Below are 23,508 nucleotides of genomic sequence, written 5' to 3'. Positions count from 1 at the left end.
CAGGGGCTGGGGCAAGGACAGGGGCATTGCGGACTGTGGCTTGCAGTCACACCCACCCCATTCTAGGGACCCGGGAGGGCCAGGAGGGGACAGCCTGGGAAACCATCCTCCTGGGCCCCGCATCGTGCTATGGGCCACAGTGGACGCTGCTGACCGTCAGCACCACCACCCTCAGGCCAGCTGGGGCTGGGGCTGGGGCTGCTGGGCCTGTGTTTATTGTGCTTTCCCAGGGCCTTGGGCAAAAGAACCAGAGCCCCAGACCACCCAGTCTTTTCCTCTGCAGAGAGCTCACGCCCACCTGCCCTCCCCTCCTCCCCTCCTCCTCTCCTCCCCTCCTCCCCTCCTCCCCTCCTCTCTCCTCCTCTCCTCTCCTCCTCCCCTCCTTCCTCTTCCCTCCTCCCTCCTCCCGTCCTCCTTCTTCCCCTCCTCCCCTCCTCTCCTCCTCCCCTCCAGAGTGGCCTGTGGACAGCTGCAGGGGTGCAGGCCTGCACAGCCCCCAGCCAGCAGCAGGAGTGCAGACGCTGCAGGGAGCTCCTTGTGGGAACCTGCCTGTTCTGATAACACAGCCTGCCCCCACCCCTCTGCCCACAGCATCTTCTTTTAATTAAACAATCAGGCAGGCCTCCTGTTGGGAGGGACATTCCAGGAGGAGGGGAGCCACCAGAGAGGCTTTGGCCTCCTGGTGATGCCAGGGTCCCTGTTTCCGTGCCCTGGGCATCCCCTCCTCCCTCTCCACAGCTAGGGCCTCTAGTAGGAAAGGGCCCGGGACCAGGGGCCTGAAGGCCGACCACCAGGTCCCGCAGAGCTTCTCTGCTCAGTGACCTGGAAAAGCTTCTTGGCCTCCGGGCCTCAGAGCCCTTGTAGGTTCAAAGGAATGCAGGAGCCCTCCAGGACGGTGCCATGCCCAGGAAGAAGAGTCCTCACACAGGAGGTCAGAGTCAAGTGCAGGACCACGTCCTACCCAGGTTCATGTCACTCTACCTGCTCCACTTCCTCAGCCTGAGGGGAAAAAAAGTGTCAGAAGAAAAGTGCTACAGATACAAAGATCCTCACTGCTGAGTGCAAAAAGCCAGCCAAGGTCAAGGGTAGTTCCCAAGACACAGGCAGAGTGCTCCCTGGTGCCGCCATAAATGGGAAACATGTTTGTCTTGTTGTGTTAAGTGGAAGCAGCACAGGACCAGGTACTTGCATGATTTCTGCTCCAAGGACAGGTTGATGATGGAAGGGTTGGGAGGCGAGGGAAGATGGCAACTGTGGCATGGGGTGGGCGGATTAGGGATGATGCTTCTCTTTCATAAAATGTCCTTTAATGTTCTTAAAGAACTGGGGGTTTGTGGTTGTTTATTTTTTTGTATGGGGATTGAACTCAACCACTGAGCCACATCCTCAGCCATTTTTGTATTTTATTTAGAGACAGGGTCTCACTGAGTTGCTTAATGCCTCATCTTTGCTGAGGCTGCCTTTGAACTTGCAATCTTCCTGCCTCAGCCTCCTGAGCCTCTGGGATTACAGGCGTGTGCCACCTAAAGAGCTGTATTGACAATAAATGAATGTCAGAAAAACAAACCAATTAGGAAAGGAAAAAGCAAAGATAAGAAGAGCCAAAGAGATTTTACTCTTGTCAGCTCTGGCGGACCCAGTTGCGCAGCTCCTTGGTCACCCAGCAGTCCACACGCCCAGCCTGCCCCAGGAGGCCACCCAGCCAGCTGTGCAGTCTGGGCCTCATCCCAGCCTCTCTGGTCTGGTGAGTGGGGCTACAAAGCTGACCTTCATCCTACTGGTTCCTTCTGTTCTTTCTCCTCTCCCAGCTAAGTCCTTTCAGTTCAAAAGAAGGTGGTTTCTACCCACCTCTACCTGCCACCAGACTGGCTAAAGCTTCTGTATCCTCAGTTAAGAAAGATCTTTCGCTTCTAGTTGTGCTAGGAGCCAGCTCTGATCGATTGGTTGTGGCTGCCAGAAGCATAAGAAGCAACACTGTAATCGACTAGTTATGTCTGCCTTGGCCCTGGATAGAGGAGCAGTGGCAGGGCTCCCAGGCATCTGCCATCCCAGAGTCCTCTGGTGTGAAATGCAGGGTTCCAACTCTAGGCTTTCAGCTCAACAGTGCCAGTGCTTCCTGGAGTATTATGGGTCCTGCACGGCCTTGACCTGTGTGAAGGAGGGAGAGCTCCAGTTTTCCCAATGGTGGGCTGGTGGGACGAGGATGGCCTCTGTGGTCTCACAGGCCCAGGCGGGAACCCCCGCTCCATTACTTATTAGTCATTTGACCTTGAGCAATCGATGTAACCCACGGAGCCTGGGGTTCTCATCAGCAAACTAGAATCCTTGCAGGTCAGCTGAGTTGCAAAGATTAGAAAGAGTGGCCAGAAAGGGCCCAGTTTCCTGCCAGCTCAGGGCAGGTGTCAAACACAGTAGCTGTTATCTGGGCCACCTGTGAGCATCGGAGGGTTTGCAGGGCCGATCAATCAGGCAGGGGGTGTGGTAAAAGGCCCCCAGGGGTATCAGGCTACTGCCCCCGAGGCTGTGTGTGCGCGCGCGCTTGTCTGTGTGTTTGCTTTGGGAAATTCTTTTTTAATCATAAATATTGATTCATATTAATTCTACGAAGTAATGGGTTTCACGGTGACAGTTCCATGATGCACATGAGGTGTCTTAGTTCTGTCCTCCTTCCCAGCCCTGTGTAATCGTCACACGACCACATGCACAGCCAACCATGGCCAGCGCCACAGCTCCTGGGGACAGGACTAAGCTGCTGGGGACGGGACCAACAGAGACAAAGACATAAACCATGTTTCACTTGGTCATGGGATTAGAAGTGAAGATACTGTAATATAACCAAACATCAGCATTTATTACTAGCCACTGTGTATACATTTTGAAATTGTATACAGATGTAAATATAAGAGTCAAGAAAAATAAGTATCCGGGGGAATTCAGTGCCTCACAAATTATTGTCTCTTCCTGATCACTGTCCCACACAGCTTGCTTTTCCTCCAGACCTGAGAGAGACAGCCTCATGACCAGCTATGGTGGCGCACACCTGCAATCCCAGCGGCTTGGGAGGCTGAGGCAGGAGGATTGCAAGCTCAAGGCTAGCCTCAGCAACTTAGCGAGGCCCTAAGCCACTCAGTGAGACCCTATCTCAAAATAAAAAGGGCTGGGGATGTGGCTCAGTGGTTAACTCAGTACTGGATTCAATCCCTAGTACCAAAAAAAAAGGAAGAAAGAAACAGCTTCTAAGTCACCTGACACGCTGAAGCCTGGCCCAGCAGAAGGAAGGAGGCCCAGGGGAGGGAGGCCAATGAAGAGAGAGAGGCGTCGCCAGGCAATTCCACTCAGGGTTAAAGCCAACTGTCAAACACAAGCGTAGCCTGCAGCACTGTTGGGACCCTGTTCCTTCACAGATCATTAGCTCAAGTGGTAGCTGTGGGTCCACCTTCCTGTCCCTTAATTTCCATCCATGTAGCCAATGAGGATTCACTGCACACATGAGCTGGCCCAGAAGTTTCTGGGTTAGCAGGGTGCAGTGGTACATGCCTGTAATCCCAGCAGCTTGAGAGGCGGAGGCAGGAGAATCACAAGTTCAAAGCCAGCTTCAACAACTTAGTGGGCCCTAAGCAACTGAATGAGACCCTGCCTCTAAATAAAATATAAAAAAGGGACTGAGGATGTGGCTCAGTGGTTAAGCACTCCGGGGTTCAAATCTTGTACTCTCCCCACCAAAATAGTTATGGGTTGCAGAATTGGAACAGTTCAGGGAAAGGCCCCCAGAGACAGACAGTGTGTTATAAATTAGCAGCTTGAGGATCAAATGCTATTCCCTCGCTGGCTTTCTTTGGTTTACAGAGTGATTGTTAAATGTTATTAAATTGTCTCGACATTTAGAAACAGGATTTTTTTTTTTGCATAAAATATCCAATTTCTAAAATTTTTCTTGAGTATCTCCAAGATTGGACAATAGTGAACCTGTATTAAGACCTGGCAGTATTCGCTGCAGTTGAGGAATGGAGAGTCTATCTTGGGCACACGTGCAAGTGCTTGGTACTTTGCCACAGTCTCCCGCACTCCCTACCGCACCACATCTGCTCTGCTTCATTTGTATGGTACCAGCCTGGCTCATCATAGGCACCAGAGTGTGCAGCCACTAGTGTCCCTTGATTCTTCTTGGGGTCACAACTGAAGAATTAATAACTGTGCCATCATAAATCTTGTAGACCAACAGAAAAGACAAGATGGAAAAACAAGGAGTTGGTATCCACACAAACAAGAACAATAACAAACTGAATACTTTGGCGTCATGGGGTTGTGCTCAATCAACGCCCACTGCCTGGAGGAGGTGGCCTGGGCTGGGTGTGCATAGTGTGACCTTCTCTGGAGCACCCTGTTGTGTGCCTTTTGGTTGTGGAAAAGGGACCCCGACTTGTACCACAGCTGGCCTCTAGGAGGGACCCCCGGGTGAGGGGCTGGAGGGAGGTCACTTCCCCGGGAAGATCTTTCCAGGTCATGTGGGAGGCTCAGGTTGCTTCTGGGAGATCCCGTCAAGTCACAAGTTCAAGTTCAGAGACCCTGAGACTCCAGACACTGGTCCACACAGAACGGAGGGGTCAGAGCCAGCAGAGCCTGACGGGTGAGTCCCACCGTGCCCACCTCAGGAGGGACTTGACCGAGAACCTGTCCCCTCCCTGGCCTGCAGCCCCCATCTGTGCCATGGGCCCCTCAGCCCTGCACCAGAGGTCACGCCAGGAAACGCCCAGCCTGAGAACAATGCCTGTGCTGGCCTGAGTCTGCAGAACGGCTTGTAATCTCACCCGGGAGGCCGCCCCCGACTTCCTCCTCCCGGGTTCTGAGGCTGACCCCAACCTGGAAGTGTCAGGGGCCCGCGGAAGAAAGAGACGCACAGTCTGTCCCTCCAGCCCAAAGCGGTGACGCGCAAAGGCTCCCCGGCCCCAGGCATCCTGCTCCGCTTATCTCCTGCATCCTGAGCCCTGCCTGTTGTTCTGCCCCGTTTCCAGGGTTTCAGGGCCCTGGAGAGGCAGTGTTGCTAGGTGGTTAGTGCCCGCACCCTGCATAGGGCCTGCCCCTCACCAGCTTGTGACCCCAGGCAGAAGATGAAGACCCTCTGTGCCTCAGTTTCCTCATGTGTAAAACAAGGGTGTCCATGATGCCAATCTGATAAGACATGGAGCTAAATAGGATGATTTCCAGAGAGTGTTGAGAACACGTGGGACTCAACCAGCGGCTGGGGAGGCTGAGGCAGGAGGATCGCGAGTTCAAAGCCAGCCTCGGCAACTGCGAGGTGCTTAGCAGCTCAGGGAGACCCTGACTCTAGATAAAATACAAAATAGGAGGATGTGGCTCAGTGGTCTAGGGCCCCTGAGTTCAGTCTCCATCAAAAAAAAAAAAAATATGCAGGAAGAGCTCTCTAAGCGTTAGCCAGTCTTTGGGGCAGGCCACAGAGATAGGCATCCCAGGCTTCTGGGGTGACAGATCATTATTTCCAACTTCCTTTCCACAGTAATCGTCATCGCTGTCATTGTTGCCTGCTTCCCCTAAGCCAGGAAGGTGCTGAGTGTCCACTTCTCTCATGGGCTCCTTCAAACCCATCAGGGTCGACACTGCTACTCCCCTCGTTCTGCAGAGACGAACATGGTCACTCAGAGAGATTGAGCAGTCTGCCCAGGTCACACAGCTCGTAAGCAGCGGTGTCAGGATGCTAGCCTGTAGCGGTGAGACACCACAGCCCCTCCACAGCTCTAGCAGATGCTCAGGACAGGAGACCGATTCCGTTACTTCTTGGCAAAGGGGACAGTGAGACCCCGCAGCTGTGTGTGCTCCGCGGGTCGTCGCTCTGCCTTGGATGGGCCAAGTCTGGATGGGGCTAGCAGTCAGTCCTTCATGGAGCTCCGGGAGCCCGTTTTAGGAAAGAGATGAGAGTGACCTGAATTTGGCCAGGGATGAGGCCACGTGGTCCTTGAAGGGACTTGAAAGGGCTGATGGCAGATTTTCCTCCGCGGCCGTCTAAACCTCTCCCGCCACCGCCTCCGTCTCGGTGACTCTTTTGCTTTCACAGCTGAAACAATAAATGTCAGAGTCAAGAGGGAACACTGAAGGGTACGGCCGATTCCAAATGCCGATTCTACCACTCACCAGCTGTGTCGTCTTAGAAAAATTACTGAACTTCTCTGAGCTGCAAGAGCACCATCTACCAAATGGGGCAGTAAGAGCCTGGGCCTCCAGTTGGGGCAGTGAGGTGATGCCTTCCTCTGGGGCCGAGGCACGTCTGGGATCCAGCTGCAGGATCCTGGGCTGGGGACTTGACCTCCCGTGCCCCAGACGCCAGTGCGTGTGACAATGGCATCAGGAGGCTTTCAGTGTGGGTCTGACCAGGCCACGACCTCCCTGGGCCCCTCTGCTCCCCTCTTGCAGCAGAGGCCTGGGGGGCGGCCGAGCCTCCCCATGCAGAGCCCTGCTCAGCAAAATCACACGCTTTGCAAGATCCAGTGTCAGGATGCGTTCCTGGGCCCAAGGTGGGTGTCCCAGAGACCGGTCCTCCTGCAGGGACCTGTGTGACACATCAGAAGGGAGCGGACCCCAGCTCAGGGTTCGAGGCAGGAGTGGGCAGTCAGGGGCCTGGCTAAGCCCACGTGCCCCTCACAGTCCAGTGGCTGGCCCTGGGGCCAGGTCCACGGGCTGGGGGTGCTGGGGAGCTGACGCCTGAGGAGGAGGCCTGGTTCACAGGGAGTCTCTGGGAGGCCCTGGACCGTACTCCTCCTCTCTGCCCTGAAGTCCCTCCGCCGGAACACGGGGCCACTCTGGGTGGTTTTATGACTCTGTTGAGAACAGGGAAAGGAGCCTGGGGAAGCACGAGGGCTGCCTGTGGATGGGACAGGCCCAGTCCACCACGCGGCACCCCAGCAGCAGCTCCCCGAGGAGTGGAGACCGACACAAGTTGGGGGAGAGAGGCCGGAGCACAGCCAGTTCCCATCTGGACGGGAGTTAGGGTCAGGGGGCCTGGGCCCAGGGTGGGCAGCATGGCCACAGGTGCCTGGCCTCAGTCAGGAGGGCCTGCTAGAAACAGGCACTGACTTCAAGGGAGAAGTCACCTAAGGACGGGGTGTCAGAGGAAACCCCCCAGGACAGGCAGCCCTGACATTCACAGCACCCAGTGCAGCAGCTGGTGTTGAGCAGCTGTGTACAAGAAGACAGCTGTCCGCCCCCTCACCTGTGGGGGACATGCTCCAAGAGCCCAGTGAATGCCTGTGACCACGGAGAGTACTGAACCCCACCTACACGCACACCTATGACAAGGTTTAGTTTATAAACTCTGTCACTTTAAGAAATCAACTTTGATAACCAATAATAAACAGGACAGTCGTAACAACATGCTGCAGTAAGATCACCACTGTCACCGCTCTGGCACTTGGGACCGTTGTTCAGTTAACAAGGATCACTAGAACACAAGCAGGGCCACACCAGGCAGTGATAACCCAGACGGCTGCTCAGGGACTAACGGGCAGGTAGCATATAGAGTGTGGATCCGCTGAACAAAGGCAGGATTCGCACCCCAGGCAGGGCACAAGACAGCACAAGACTTCATCACTCCACTCAGAACGGCGTGACATTTGAAACGTAGGGATGGTGGTATTTTCAGGCTGTGGTCAACTGCAGGTAACAGATCTGTGAAGAGGAAACCAGGGATCTAGGAGAACTACTGTGAACACTCGTGAAGTGGAGGAAGGGAACGAGGCCCAGGTGTGCCAAGAGACGATTTTCTTTACCCTCCACACCCAGGACTTCTCGCTTCTGCCAAAGGGGGAGAAAAGTAATCCCCCAAAATGCAGCCACTTCCCGTCAAGCCTTGGCCTCTCAGGGTCCCCGTCGGCAGATTCAGGACACCATTGGCTTCTCTCTCTTTCCTCCTCCCAGAGCAGTGGGGACGGCCTCTGGATGTCACAGGGTTGGGAAGGGACAAGGCTGCATCCCCTGGCCATCCTGGGTCTGAGCTGCCCGTCCTGCTGGGACAAGACCCTCCATTCCCCAGGGTGGGGGCTGCAGCCAGGTCCCCTGCTCCCACGTTCTCCCCCTCTGCCTGCAGCCTCTCACGACCTCTGCCCAGCCCTTGGGGGCCGGGTTGGACCCCGCAGCAGGGTGAGGACGCCTCTCTACTCTCCCAGTGTCTTGGCCCAGGGCTCCCCCCTGCCAGCCCACACGGAGCCCCCTGCAGACATCTTCCCAAGGACACCAGGCCCGCATTCACCCTCACCCCTTCCTGGATAGAACGGCCTTGTTTCTGGAGACCCGGGGCTGTGCGGAGAATGGGAAGAAGTTGGCATAACCCGGGGTTCTAACAGGAAGTGGGGAGCAGGACGGCCACTGCGGGCAGCCCTGGGCGTCGGCACAGCCTCCTCCCACCCGCCAGCTCCCACCCATCCCCAGGGGCTCACCCAACAGGAGGGAGAGCCAGGACACCAGGGGACATGTCCAGGCTGGAGGGCAAGGCTGGCCAAGGGCAGAGGGGTCAAGGCACCCGGAGTTAGACCAAGAGCCACCAGGCAGCCCACAGGCCTGCTTCCATGGAGTCGCAGGAAGGTGACACTCGAGTGGCCCCCAGAGAGCACAGCTGTGGCCTCAGAAGCGGCAGATCACCTGAGGAGCTTCTGTGGCTAGCTGTGCCCTACGCTAGGGGGAATCTCTCTCCCTCTGTTCTTGTTTCTTGTTTTACATTCTCCTTATTTATTTGTTCTTCTTAGATGCGCACGCCAGTCGAGTGCGTTTTGACATATTGTGCATACATGGAGTATGACTTCCCGTTCTTGTGGTTGGACATGGGGTGGAGTTCCACTGGTCGCGTGTTCACGTGTGAACATAGGAAAGTTCTGTGCAATTCATTCTACTGTCTTTCCTATTCCCACCCCCTTCCCTTTATTCCCTTTTATCTAATCCAATGAACTTCTATTCTCCCACCCCACCACCTTATTGTGAGTCAGCATATCAGAGAGAACAGTCGGCCTTTGTTTTGGGGGGATTGGCTTATTTCACTTAACACAATAGTCTCCGGTTCCATCCATTTACCAGCAAACGCTATAATTTCATTCTTCTTTATGGTTGAGCAATATTCCATGGTGTCTATATACCACATTTTCTTCATCCATTCATCCATTGAAGGGCACCTAGGCTGGTTCCATAGCTTGGCTATTGAATGGAGCTGCTGTGAACATTGATGTGGCTGCGTCACTGTGGTAGGTTGATTTTAAGTCCTTTGGGTCTATGCCAAAGAGTGGGATAGCTGGGTCAAATGGTGGTTGCCTTCCGAGTTTTCCGAAGAATCTGCTGGGGGAATTTCTGACCATCTCTCTGCCCATCTTAACCGCTAGATGGGGACAGCGGGGGAGGCCTACACCTTGTGATCATTCCTGCTCCTGGTACCACGTGTCCCTGGGGAGTCCAGGGCACCCAGCCTGTCCACCCATCTCTGCTGCCCACCAAGGCTGAACCCCGTCCTGCCCGATGAGTCAGGAAAGGCCTTTGTGCTCCACCTGCAGCCTCCCCGTGTCTCCCAAAGACGGCTCTAGCTCCAGGTTCCATCTGACCTGCAGTCCCTGCTGATTGACAGTGGGCTGCTGGAAAGAACTGTGAAGCATTGTCTAAACTCCCAGAGGAAAAGTAGCCGTGACAGACCAGCAATGTCCTCCAGTGTGTGTGTGTGTATGGGGGGGGTGATATAAACTGTGTCCACACCTCCTGGAACCTGTCATTCTCTATTCACCTGACCTGGGGGACGTCTTGGGTGCAGGGATATCATCACAGCGCAGATCCGAGCTGTACACCAGTGGGCTCTTGGGATAGCAGCGCTGCTTTGTAGACTTGACCAATTTCTGTGGTGTGCATACTTCCACCGTGGCCATTTTTCAGCTGCCAACGTAAAGTCATCGAGCACCAAGTGAGGGCGAGATGTGCGCGGTCGGCCCTCACAGGACCGTCCACTGTGGTCCTCAGTGGTCACCATTTTTCCCCAAGTTCGGCCCACGGCAGGCTGCTCTGGGAGGAGCTCTAGACTAGGTTCAGGATCCCTAACCAGCCAGGAACCACTGGCAGGTCACTTCCCTCTCTGAGCCTCAGTCTCTTCATCTGCCCAAGGGGGGGCTGGTGGGTCGGAGGAGCTTCGTCAGCCACAAAGCAAGGCTGCCAGGTGCGCCCCAGGAGCGGCCAGTCCAAAAGGTGCCCAGCGACCACCCGCAGCCCCCAGAGAGAGGGGTCTTGGCTGGAGGGCCACAGGAGGGAGGGCTCAGTTGGTCCCCGGGATGTTAGCCTCAGAGGCTAAAGACTGCCACCAAGCCCGCCCCGTTCCCTGAACAGCCACCAGGCCGGCCACAGACAAAATTCTCTACACGGTTCTTGCAGATCTCGGGCCCCCTCAGCTGCTCTGTGAGGCCACGCTGTTTCTTGGATTCTTCAGCTTCTGGGGCCCATGTGTGGAGAGGCTGCGCTTCCCCGGGGCCAGCGGTGCTTGTGCGGTGTGGCCTCGGACCCAGCTGGAGCACCAGCTGCCATGTCTGAGCTCTGTGACCTCGAAGCACACATGCCCCTGGGCCTCAGCCTTTCCCATCTGCAGAGTGGGCCTGACGGTCATCATGGCCACTTCACCGGACTGTCAGGCAGACTGAGTGAGACCAGGCACGCAGAGTACTTGGCACTGTGGCCAGCACAGGCTAAATGCTCAGTATGGAGTTGACATTTGTCCTAGCAAGGCCTTGGGTGGAGGCAGAACAGGCAAAATTGGAAAAGAATAGGGTCCCAAAAGCTGGCAAAGCGCAGGTCAGTCAGGCTGAGGGCTGGACAGCAGCGTGGCAGGCGTGAGCTGGAGGGACCACACTGCGGAGCCCCGGAGGCCCAGCGCGGGCTTCTTGTCCTCGGCCCTGGTGACATTTGTTGCCAGACACATCTTTGTTGCAGGGACTCTGCACAGCGTCTGTTTAGCAGCAATCCTGGCCTCTACCCGCTAGAGACCAGGGCAGCTTTCCGTTGTGACTATCGAAAATGTCTCCAGACATTGCCAGCTGTCCTCTGGGCCAAGATTGCCCTCCATTGAGAAGCCCTACTCGGGCAGGTGGAGTGTGGCCAGTACCGTCCGTTCCCCGAGGTCTGGAGGAAGCCAGGGGTGCAGAGCACCTGTCCTGGCGGAGATGGGTGGTGCGTGCACGCGGCAGAGTGAGCGCCAGGGGGCCAGCTGGGGGAGGCCTGGCAGCAGGTGCCGGCAGGCGTGGGGCAGGGCTCGGACCCCAGCTGCTGGGAGCCCATCCGTCAGCCAGGGTCAGAGCGCAGCTCGAGTGACAGTGAATAGGAGCACTTTGTGCCTCCTCCCAGCCCTGCCCAGGACCAGGACTGGATTGGAGATGGCAGGGCTGAGCAGGCTGTGCCTTCCACCCTTGGGGACCTTGTGACCTCCATTTGGGAGAACACAGGCTTCCAAGTAAGAGAGACAGGTTCAAATCCAGGTTCTCCCCCATGGAAACTAAGCCTGAAAATTAAATTTAAAAATTTAGAAAAACAGGTGCTGCCTAAGGAAAGCACCGCCCGGGGGCCGCTTAACCTCAAGGCTCGGGCTCCTGGATGTGGAGCCGGAGCAGCCGCGCCAACCTCGCCTGGCTGCTGCAGGGGCTGATGCGATGTCATAGTCACCTCACCTGGCGTCCCGCCTGCCACAGAGCAGGCACGCGGTAAAGGTGGAGTGAAGGAAGGCAGGATGGGTGAATGCATGAATGACTTTCTCCCCCAATCCTCACGTTCATTTCTCTCCTCTGGAAACTTGACTTCTCGGCAAGAGGAAATGAGCTCGTCATCTCTGGAGTCCCAGAGGTCAGCACTGAGCCTGGGAGAAAACAGCAGGTGATGAGCCAGGCCTGGTGACACACGCCTGTGACCCCAGGGACTCAGGAGGCTGAGGCAGGAGGATCGTGAGTTCAAAGCCAGCCTCAGCAACTTAGGCCCTAAGCAACTCTGTGAGACCCTGTCTCTAATTAAAATATAAAAAGAGGCTGGGATGCGGCTCAGGGGTTAAGCACCCCTGGGTTCACTCCCTGGAAGACAGCAGGTGCTTAAACAATGACGGTTTCCTTCCTCAAGGGCAGTGACTTTGCATGGTTCAGTTTATGAGACCGTAGCCCAGCGCAGTGAGTGACACACAGTAGGCCTTCCTACCGTGGAGATGAATGAGTCAATGGATACACCAAAGAGGCTAAAATAGAGGCACACTCTGAATGCCATCACCACCCCCACGTTCTCACAGGGCCCTGGCTGGCGTGTCCATTGGGGGGAAAACATGGCTACCATGCTTGTAGGAGGCAGCTCAAGCCCTGGAAGCTGAGGCAGCAGGGGACAGACCTGGGGAAGAAGGTCTCAGATGGGAAGTCCCCATAGTGGGTGGCTGCTGTGGACCCTTCTCCAGAATCCTGCTGCGGGTCACTCGACCCACCCTGGAGAGCTGGGACAACCTCCATAAGTCTCCCGGCTGCCAGGAAGAGGCTCCTGTGCCCAGCAGCGCGTGTACAGTGGCGTGGACGTATGGCAGGATCCCCTCCACAGGCCTCAGGACACAGCGTGCTTTGTTAGGTGTGACCCCTGCTGGGGACATGGGACATCATCCCACAGCCACACAAGGCCACTAACCTTCGTGGCTTCTCTTCCCTTATCTGCACAGTGGAGCCTCGATGACGCCCGGGGCAACTCTATCCCTTGATCCCCTCCAAATCCATGGTCCCATCAGTAGTCAGGTGACTGAGCCCGGCCACATGACCTGCATGGGAGTCCAACCAGTGGGAAGAAGGCACAGCTAGATTTTGCAAAGCCACTGGCTCCCTGGCCACCTCAGAGCTGCCGGGAGCTGCCCACAGCACCAGATGAAGTATCAGCTTTGAAATCCAGGGGTCCCCACCCCAGACCCGGTTGGTGAGAGCTGGCCAGACCAGGACAGAGGCTGGTTTTCCCAAGGAGGGCCCAACCACTTTCCAGAAGGACCCATTGAATGGTCCATCTCACCCTGGACGGGGGAAACCTCAGAGATGGAGAAAGCTTTCTTTTGGGGCCCCTTGAGTCCCTTTTCCTTCCCATGACACAGTGTCAGCACATAGGGACTTTTCTTCTTACCAGGGACTGAACTCAGGGGCCCCCAACCACTGAGCCGCATCCCTAGCCCTATTTTCTATTTTATTTAGAGGAAGGGTCTCACTGAGTTGCTTAGCACCTCACCATTGCTGAGGCTGGCTTTGGATCTTTCTGCCTCAGTCTCCCCAGCCGCTGGGATTACAGGTGTTCGTGACTGTACCTGGCAGCTTTTCTCCTTTCTGAAGTCCCTGTAAATGACAGGTAGGGACAATGGTAGCCTGGACAATCTGGCAAAGCAATTCCCTTGCATAAGACAAAGGAACCATAGGAGATGAGAGGGTTGGGCCTGGACAGAGGAGCAGAGGGGACATGACGGGTGTCCCAGGGAGAGGTTTGGGAGGATGTGGGTCTGAGGCAACTGTCTTGTGTTTTGAGTGACAGGCGTAGAGAAGGGCACATCGCCGTGGGTTGGGGCGCTCCTCCAGGTACTAGCTGCTTGGCCAGGGGAGCTCCTCACTTTTTCCTTGCCCCACTTTCTTGATCTGCAACCTGGGGACAATAGAATCTGCTTCGCAATGGAAAACACTCAGCATTATTCCCGGCACCTAGGGAGGACCTTAGAAGTCCGTGCAGGGCTGATGCTAGGGGTGATAGAGAAACCCTAGAAGTCCCTAGTACAATGGCCATCCCTCGGGGTGCTCTCCGGGAACCCGCCCAGTGCCCACTCCTGTGTTAGCTCCCTGTGCAGTGGAGATGCTAATGACAGGCAGGGCCCTGGCCAGTGTCACTGGGAACTTCCCCAGAACTTGCTGCGCTGGAGCGCAGGTCACGTCAGGTCTGGCGGGTGCAGAACATCTGCCCTCCATGTGGCTGAACCATCCAGAGATTGCCACAGGCTGCTTCTCAGGCCGGAGACACATCCCCCAGCGGGAGGCATGGACTCCCCAGCTGGGCCGCCCTCTGGCAGACTGAACCCAGGGGGTATTTTTTCAGATTCTGGGTGATATTCCCCTGCCCCTCAGCCTAATAGGTCCCAGATGTGCCCCTCTCCCCGCTCCCGTCCCAAGCTGCTGCTGCTGCTGCTGCTGTTGCTGCTGCTGCGTATCCAGGGCTTCCTGGCCCTGTTGCTGCACCTCTTGACATTTTTTTTTTTTTGCTTTGTTTTTAATTCAAAATATTTTGTCCGCCTTCACATGACGTCTTGACAGAGGCCAACGTGAGAGAGGCTGCTTCCTCTAGCTGGGACCAGGACAGAGAATCTGGCAGACCGAGACAGGGACACTGGCGCTGGGAATCCGAGGAGCAAGGGAAACGCGGGGAGTCTTTATTGGCTGAGCATAAAAGCAGCTCAGGAGCAGCAGCTGAGTGCATGTGGCCCGGTCTCCAGGGGCTGGGAACCCGGTGGCGTTCTGTGCCGCACTTCCCCGAGGCGCCCTGTCTTTTTTTTTCATTTAAAATGGTTTATTTGGACACTTTTATTAGGGCACCTATGTTCACAATATCTGCTGTAAGTTAACCCATTCTAGAACCTTCTTGGAAGTTGGAATTCAGGCTTTTCCATTACACATGTTGCTTGCCTCTGGTCACTTGGGAAAAGGCTGTCTGTAGTCACTGAGGGCCCTTATTTTAAGGCACCTTCCATTCTCTACCTTCTTTGCTCTGGGGCCCCCACTCCCTTGGCTGTCTCCTTAAAACTCTTGACTGTGATTCTTGCCAATAATGAGACAGGGCTGGGCCGGAGGCAGAGGGAACCCAGGGAGGAGGGGAAGAGAGGCCTTCGTGGACAGCTGGGCTGGGGGCCCAGAGGTGGGCGGCAGGAAAGCAGCAGCGGGCAGCAGACCCACAAGGGGTCAGGACGCCTGACTCATCACCGCACAGAAATCAGGCCTGCCAGATAGACATCAGGCGGGGATCTGAATGAGAAGGACTGAGAGGCGGCCCCGCCCTGCCCCTTCCTGCTTGTTTTCCACTGTGTGTCCCTCGCTGTCATTCCGGATCTCTTTGGATGTCATTTTGACCTTTCTCAGTGTGTCTTGGTGCCCACATCCCACACTGTGGAAAGCAACCTGGACCGTGAGCACAAGCAGGTCGCGGGGAGCCCATGTTGTAGGGTGAGAAACGGAGGCCTGGGGACCACCGTCAGGTGCCCTGCAGGACTGAGCCTGGGTCCCAGACCTCTGCGTTTCCCATCCAGTCATAAAAACGTGGAGATGAAATAAAGGGGGAAAAGATTATGGTGGCAAAAGTGAGCCAGGAAAATGCCACCTCCCAAGACCAGATGGAAACGCCTCCCCAGCTCAAGAATTCCTGGAGGGCGACAGACCTCCTGTGGGCAGCGGCACTGACCGGTTCTCTCTCTGTCTCTCTTTCAGGACCTCCTGTAAGTACTCACTCGGCGGCCAGCTCTCGCACACCTGAAAGTCTGTGTCATCTACCGGTAACAGGGTCTCAGGGGGGACACAGGCGGCTGTCTTCCGGGGGCCTCCTGTGCTTCTGTGAGGCCTTCTAGAATGTTCCGTGGGGATGGAGGCCGCTAGTTCGCTTTCCACACATCTCTGTGCTCCTGTAGGGCTAGACAGTGGCGGCCCCAGGGGCAAACCAGGCCCTAATTTCATGCCCAAAGTCTGGCTTGGCCCTCTTTAGACCAGCTCCTTTGTCCTTCAAAGAAGCAACTGGAGACCAAAAAGCAGCAGGTACTAGAAAGAAGGAAGAGCCCGCCCTGCTCCTTCTGTCCACGAGGAAAGCAGGTCAGGGGCGGCTCCAGGTGGGGGCTGCTCTGGAGCACTCAGCGTCCACGCCCCCGAGCAGGCAGCTCCATTCTGGCCAAGTCACTTGGGGCAGGCAGAGCTGGTGGCCATCTGAATGAGAGCAGTGTCCGCAATCAGCTGGGGAAATGACACATAAGTTAGAGGCACCAAGTGGCGCCTCTTCCCAGGCTCCACTCCCAGGGTGGGCAGGGGATCTGGGTCATTTCCAGAGAACCCGAGAAGAGCCCAAGGAGACCGTCTTCCCGTCTCCCCGAGGTAATAGATCCAGGGAACGGGAGCACGTGTCCTTTGAGCAACAGCATTTGATATCTCAGCAAGAGACTCAGAGGGCGCTGGGGGCGCCGAGGGGGGTTGGAGCTGAAAGGCTTCAGTCCCCGCAGCAGACCTCTCCCAAGGTTACTGAAATCTCCCCGTCACCGTCCATCACTGGGAGAAGTCATTTCCAGAGTTGTTTTCCTCGTGATCTGTACCCGTGAGAGCAGCCTGCCCGATTTTTAATGAGACCGTTATTTATATAATATTTCATCCATGCCCTGAAACGCCCTCAGACCCAGGCTGGGGATCCTGTCTGGTCGGATCCCCTGTCTGGCAGATCCCAGGGAAAGAGGAAAATCAAGTCTTTCCTTGAAAGGAGGAGGGCTGGTTTATCACAGCATGTTGGGATGTCAGGCTGCAATTCCGACCATCCATCTTCTAAAATAAACCGCCAGAGGGAACGTCCAGAGACCACCTGCTGGAGCTGGACGCTGGGCTCCTTGTCCCCTGCTGGAGCCTCCTCCAGGACCAGCCCACTGGGGCTCTCCAGGGGCATCATCTGAGTCCCTGCCTGGCTGGAGGATCCTTTTCACAATCGCAATTTAGCATTTTGAGAGTTTGTGCCTGCCTCACCCGGAAGTTGTTCCCAGCCAGGGTGGACACTGCCATTCTGGGGTCTGCAGTGAAGTGGGTCTCTGCTTCAGTCTTGGCCCACCTGTCCGCCAGCCGGGGAGTCAGGTAGCTCCTCCCACCAGAGGCGCCCTGAACCTCTGCCCAAACCACAAGGCGGGAGGAGGAGGGAGCAGGAAGCTGGCCAAGGAGGCGGTCACCTCCTCAACCCTGTTCTCTCCACTTCCTGCAAAAGAAGGACGCTAGTGGCCAGAGGTGAGTGCTGACCGGATGCCTGTCCACTGCCCTCCGGGTGTATCTCAGGGCTGGCTTTGTCCTCAGATGGGAAGACTCAGCTTCCGGTGGACGCCAGGGCTATCCATAACCATGGAGGATGGCTTGATGTTGCAGCCCCGCCTCCTGCCCAAGGCAGACATTGCTAATCAATGTAGCCAGTTACTCCCCATCCATCTGAGCCAGAGCCCCCGCTGACGTCGGCCGTCCCTGGGTTAGATGGGAACTTAATCCTGGGAACTGAAAGCCTGAGTCAGATGCCCATGGGAATAGGGAGGACTATAGGGAAACACTGAATGTCAGCTGCCAGGTGAGGTGAGCGTGACCCTTGTCACTCACTGCGTGTAGGTGCTCTCAGGTCGGCATGCAGATTGTATGGCCCAGTGACTCTGGAGCCCACTCTCCAATCCTGTCACTGCCACTCCTCGCTCTGACTTGACAAGTTCTTTAATATCTCTGTGCCTTAGTTTCCTCATGTATGAAATGGGAATCGTCATGGTTTCGGACTATTGTGAGGAGTATATATTCACATGAACATTACATACATGTATATATTTTCTTCCATTTAGAGAATGTTAATTCATTTGGTCCTAGACTCAGAGCTTCCTTAGATGATTCCCCAAAAGGTCTTTAATTTTAAGGAGGAGATTGTTATTCTGTGATTTTTTATTAATTCATTATTTCATTTGTGTCTATCCTCCCTCATTCTGAGGAGGCGGTTTATAAACTAGTCGAGCAAACAGAGAGCAGAGGCAGGAAGACTTGGTTTTGAGCTCCCTGGTGGTCAGAGCAAAGAGGAGGGAAGTTTGGGGGAGACTTGGGGGACAGTGCAGTAGGGATGTGCCTGTGGTTTGGGAAGCACAGCTTTTCCTGGTCCTGGGCCTGAGATGGGACCCCCTGAGTGTTCTCATGAGGGTCCCGCCACCTGGATGACCCGGTTGTACATACCAGGGGCTGTGACGGAAGCATCCATTTGTTCCTCATTAGACCCTCTGCGTGAGGTTGGGACCCCCACAGGCCGGTCCGTTCCGCCCCACCTCCTGTCCCACTGGGTGGTGACGAGGGAGGGGCTGGTCAGAAGGGAAGGGCCTGGGCTCCTTGCTGTGGTGTGAGGAGGGGCCCGTGCTGTCTTTCCTGGGGTCTGGACAACTGGAGGCTGGGCCACCAGGTTCGTTCATTCACAAATGACCAGGAGCTCAAGCCTCCTCAGGCCCATTCCTGTAAGAAACAGGGCTCCCCCAGGCCAGGAGCAGGGGGAGCAGAGGGATGGGGTGAGTCCTGCCCCTTCACCCAACGTCTCCCCGTCATCGAGAGTCACTGCACCATTGCTAAGGGACAGGGGACAGAACCCCTGCTGCTGCCTGCGTTTACCTCTGCAGTTACTCAGGGACACCCGGACCCACCCCTGTTCTGCCTTAGGTCTTTGGGAAGAGCAGGGTATCTGGAAGGAGAGACACTGTACCCAGGGGAACTCAGGCCAGCACCATGCCCCTCCCCCACCTGTCCCCTTCCCTCCTACCCCAGTGGTAACAGCCCGGTGTCCTCGTGCTTGCTCTCTGCCAGCCCCAAGCTCCGCGCTCCACACACAAGATCTCATTTAATCCCAAAAGATAGGTAACGAGTGCTCTCCCATTTTCAAGGAAACAGAAACACAAAGAAACCAGTCTGCTTAAGGTCCCTTGCTTGCTTAAGGTCACTCCACCAGTGAGTGGCAGAGCCAAGATTTGAGCTCAGGTGGGCTGAGCACCTGCTCCTTACCCATCTGCCTTACGGAGATGCCTCCACCTGTCCTGCACCCCAGAGCGGGGGGCCAGCTGCTCATGAGCCCCAGGAGTCTCCCCAATCCTGCAAGGTGCTCCCGGGTACCCCAGGAGGCAGCCAGCAGGACAGCTTCTCAGCCACACTCTTGGATGCATCGGGGAGTTGGCACCCCATGGTGAACACACAGGCTTCCCTGGTTTCGACTGGTTCTTAAACTGCTCCCTCTGCACGTGGCTGTGAAGGGAACCACTGTGATGGATGGTGAGGTTCATGACTGTTCCCTTTTCCAGGGCATTTCCCATCCATTCTGTGGAGTCTTCTCCTGTGCCCACAGTTGTGCCAGGCAGAACTGCTAGGGTGGTGAACCACGTGTTCCAGAAACAGAGCTGTGATCCGTGAACACAGGTGGCCGGAGCCTCTGAGGCCCCCATGTGCCAAGGGCCAGCCTCCCCACCTCCCACCCGACACTGACCTGCCGTAGGATGGGTGACTGACTCTGGTCAGACCCGTCACAGGAAGAGCCACTGCTTCCCAGGATCCTCTGGGGGTGCTCCCCCTGTACCTCCATGACCATGAGCCATGGGCTGAGAGGTGACAGGTCCTCCAGGAGCTTCCCAGTGGGTGACAGGTGCTCCCCTGCTTGGTGGGCAGGGAAGACCAACCCCCAATGCCCACCCCCACCTCCTCCTGGACCAAGGCCAGCACCCATGCGTGGTGCAGCGGACATTGCCCCGAGCGAGGCAGAGGGCTCAGAGAGCAGACATGCTCGTGGGACCCACAATCCTAATGGTCCTAAGTCGTGATGAAGGATGTTCTTGTCTCCCTGTTCCCTTTCCCACCCCTGGGCCTGGGCACGCCGGAGCCCCTGGGCACCTGGTTTTCTGAATGTAAGAGCTCCCTGTTCATAAGAGGACAGCTCGACGCAGGCGACTGCCGGGTGGTGTCGCTGGCCGCGGCAGCGCTGCCTGGTCGCTGTTCCCATTCCCTGACCCACGCCGACCTCACTCTCCACTCCTTTATTTCAGGGCCCCACCGGAAGACCCGGGCTCCCAGTAAGTATCGCATCCTTTGTTTATACCTCTGTGTTGACTTTGTGGGGCTGGCCCAGGACCTCGTGCTCCACCCCTGAGCTGAGCCACGCTGCCGACCTGGCCTTGCCCTCTCTCAACCTGAGGCTGGCCGCGCTGGGCAGCTGGCTCCCCTCCGGTGTCTCTGAGTGAGAGGCCCCTCTGGAGTCTCCTGTCTGCCACTCCCAGCCCCTCCACCTTGGAGCCTGCAGCTGCTGCTAGGGCTTGGGTGACCCTCCTGGGGCATCAGGCAGGTGGGTCACGGCAGCAGACCCTCCCGATGCTGGAATCCATCTCTACGGAGGGTCCTGTAATGAGGGCTGAGAGGGCTGGCGAGCTCCTGGCGCACTAGGACCCCTGCTCACTAGTTGACACCAACTACTGTTCCCTCCTTCCCCCATGCCTCTGGTAAAAGAGCAAACTCAAAAACTTGGTTTTTCCCCCTTGTTTTTATTTCTGAATTCTAGAGAGGTTGTGCCAAGGAATCATGGGAACTTTGAGATAAAAGCAGAAATAATACCAATAGCCACTTCCTACTGGAACTTTAATAGGTGCCCCCTATGCTAATCATTCTTCAGAATTGGCTTGTTCAACGGCTCAGCACAATGGGTATGATTGTGCCCATTTTAGGGGTGAGGAAATCGAGACTCGGAGAGGTCAAATACATTGTCCACCCACCCACACTTCAGTGGTGGACTGGTTGAGGCGTACATTCTCACATCCCATTCCATACCGCTGTTCCCTGTGGTCCGTGCTCAACATTTGAGACCCACCTTAAAAGTCCTCTAGTCATGGCTATGGAGTCAGGCCTGCATGGGGGAGAGGAGTCCTGGGAACGGACACTGCGGGCCCTTGGCTGGGGCAGGGCTCAGGCAAGATGCTGTAGCCGGCCAGAGAACTGAGGTGGGGCACAGAGGGGGACGTGGGACAGCTCTGCCCTGTCCCTCTGCCACATCCACTGGGTTCCACACTGTTCTGTGTGTCCCTCCTACTCCCCCTTTAGACATAAATTAGACTTCGGCTGTTTGACTAATCCAACAGCTTCTAGAATCCATGCCCAGCACTGGCTTTCTTAATGAAATGCATGTGGAAGAATGTTTGGCCTTGAAAACAGAAATTCTCCCTGTAAGGAAGAGCCACGGAGCCTCAGAGGACGGTGAATCGGTCCTGTGAAATCCAAGGAGGGGAAAAATCAGATGACCGAGGGGAGCGTGGGCAGGCTTTTTTTTTTTTTTTCTTACAACATCCACCTTTAAAAAGCATTTAGGGGCGATCCACCCAGAGCAGGGCCTGCTGCACAGCTCCCCGGCTCTGGCCCTTCCATGCCGGCCCCAACCTGAGCGTTTTATGGCCAGGACTGCAAAGAACATTAGTTTAAAAAAAAGAATCCAAAACACACATCCTGAAAGATCATCCAAAGCCCCAAAGCAAGTGGACCATGGGGATGTCACAGCCAACTGCCAGCTCTGGCCTGGCCACCTCAGCAGGACGAGCAGATCTCACATCCATGGGTCAAGCCCTGTTTGTGCTACCCCGTGAAGGGAGCTGGGAGTGACCCACATGAAGATTTGCTGATGCTGGCGCCACTGTGGAAAGGAAAAGGCATGAAGCACAACCCCTTGCCCACGGCCGTGCTGGGCTGAACACTAGCAGATGCGATTTGTCCAGCACTGACCAAGTGCCAGGCATCAGGCGGAAGCTTCCCAGAGATGTCGCTTCTAGGATCCTCCCAGCAACCCACCAGAAACAGACTCTTGTAATCTCCATTCAACCCGCTGATGCCAAGGGAGGTTAAGGAAGCAGTCGGTGCTCATGACTTGCACTGCTACCTCGGCATTCTTGAGCAAATGTAGAACACCGCTGGTCTTGAAGACATCCGCTCATCAGGAGCCTAATTCCACCGCTGACTGCTGTTCTCTAGTGTGTTTCACGTATGCCTTGGGATGCCAATGGTCTCTGGGGACATTTTGCCTCCTTGGGGTCAGCAGATGCACCGTCACCCCAGAACACACCTGCACATTCCGGAACACAGTTCTCTCCCGCCCACCGGCCAGATAAACGTGATCCTATTTTCTACACCTCATTACTCCCCATCCTTCCAGGCCCCGCCCCGACTTTATGATGTCTGCATGCGCATGATGGCAAAAAAATGTTTTCTACCCAAAGAGACAGAAACAAGACTTAATAAGCAGATTTCCAGAGCAAGAAGATGTAACCCCTGGCTCCGAAGCAAAGCAGCTCCCTCTGTGCATCTGAAGCTTCTGATGTGGCTGAATCCACAGGGCTCACGTCTGTCCTGCCTGTGCTGGAGGTGGCCGTGGGGAGGCAGGGGGAGGACTCCATCCATGGGCAGAGGGACTGGGAGGAGTGGTCGAGCATGGCGCTGCTCCTCACTCTGGCTCACAGACCTAGGAAAGCGGTTCACCCTCTGGGTCACGGGAGCTGCCCGTGCCATCCAGGCAGGCTGTACCCCAAACCAGGTGCACAGATAGCCTGTGGGTCACCCTGGTGGGTCCCAGCCCCAACTGATTATTTATGCCTCCTTCATTAGGGGGACAAAGGTGCCATTGGGATGCCTGGACGTGTGGTGAGTTGGCCCATTTGAACCTGCTTGGGGGGCCATTGCTTGCTTCTCCATGCTGGCCTGTCCTCCAAACCATGGCAAGATGCTGCCCACCCCAAGCCCAGAGAAAGGGGCACCTTCAGAGAGGGACAGGGAAAGAGAAGGGAAGAAATTGTATTCCAGTCTTCAGACCTCAAAATAGGGTTTTGCAGAAGTTCACCCTCATCCATAGTCTCTGTGGTCAACCGTGGTCCAAAAATATTGCTCTGCATAATAAGGTATTTTGAAGCCAGGCATGATGGCATAGGCCTGTAATCCCAACAACTTGGCAGGCTGAGGCAGGAGAATTGCAAGTTTGAGACTGGCCTGGGTGACTCAGTGAGACCTTGTCTCAAAATAGAAGAAATAAAAAGGGCTGGGTGTGGTGGCGCACGCCTGTAATCCCAGCAGCTCGGGAGGCTGAGGCAGGGGGATCACAAATTTAAAGCCAGCCTCAGCAAAAGGGAGGTACTGAGCAACACAGTGAGACCCTGTCTCTAAATAAAATACAAAATAGGGCTGGAGATGTGGCTCAGTGGTAATGCCCTGAGTTCAATCCCCAGTACCCACAAAAAAAACAAAAATATTAAAAAATAAAAAGGACTGGAGAATGTAGCTCAGTGGTAAAGCACCTCTGGGTTCAATTCTCGGTATTAAAATAATAATAAGAAGAATATATTTTGAGAGACCACATTTACATAACTTTAAAAAACATTGCTGTAATTTTTCTATTTTATTATATTTATTGTTAATATTTTACTGTGCCTCATTCATAAGTTAAACTTTATCATAGGTATGTATATGTATGTATGTATTTTTAAAAAAAACTGTATATACAGGACCCGTTACAATCTAATGTTTCCAGTGTCCACTGGGGGTCTTGGAATATGTCCCCTTTGGATAAGCTGAGCCCCACAAAAAGCTGACACAGCAAGAGAAAAAAAATCCAAGAAATTTGCACCAACAAAGCTCTTTGCAGATCACCTCCTGGGTGATGGGTTGAGGCCGAGCCTCTGCATTGGGAGGCCTCGAGGCTGGCAGCTCCCCGTCA

The 23,508-nt window shown here is 55.4% G+C and overlaps 1 protein-coding gene across 18 annotated transcripts in view; it reads left to right on the top strand.

The window, feature by feature from the left end:
• The first annotated feature begins 15,319 nt into the window (after positions 1-15,319).
• Col13a1 (collagen type XIII alpha 1 chain) overlaps positions 15,320-23,508 on the top strand; it is an 82,872-nt gene continuing 74,683 nt past the window's right edge. For 14 of the 18 annotated variants that reach the window (XM_078041030.1, XM_078041065.1, XM_078041033.1 and 11 more), the window contains exons 1-3: positions 15,320-15,481; positions 19,814-19,840; positions 22,407-22,442. In XM_078041030.1, coding sequence (XP_077897156.1) covers positions 15,335-15,481; positions 19,814-19,840; positions 22,407-22,442 — 210 coding nt within the window. In that variant the 5' untranslated portion in view covers positions 15,320-15,334. Of the gene's footprint in view, positions 15,482-19,813; positions 19,841-22,406; positions 22,443-23,508 lie in introns of those variants that run through there. The other 4 variants (XM_078041070.1, XM_078041067.1, XM_078041077.1 and 1 more) reach the window with 3 other exon arrangements.

Source organism: Ictidomys tridecemlineatus, chromosome 1 (assembly GCF_052094955.1).
Source record: "Ictidomys tridecemlineatus isolate mIctTri1 chromosome 1, mIctTri1.hap1, whole genome shotgun sequence".
Taxonomy (NCBI): domain Eukaryota; kingdom Metazoa; phylum Chordata; class Mammalia; order Rodentia; family Sciuridae; genus Ictidomys; species Ictidomys tridecemlineatus.
The sequence above is the reverse complement of the archived record's forward strand: the minus strand, read 5'-3'. Positions and strand labels throughout refer to the sequence as shown.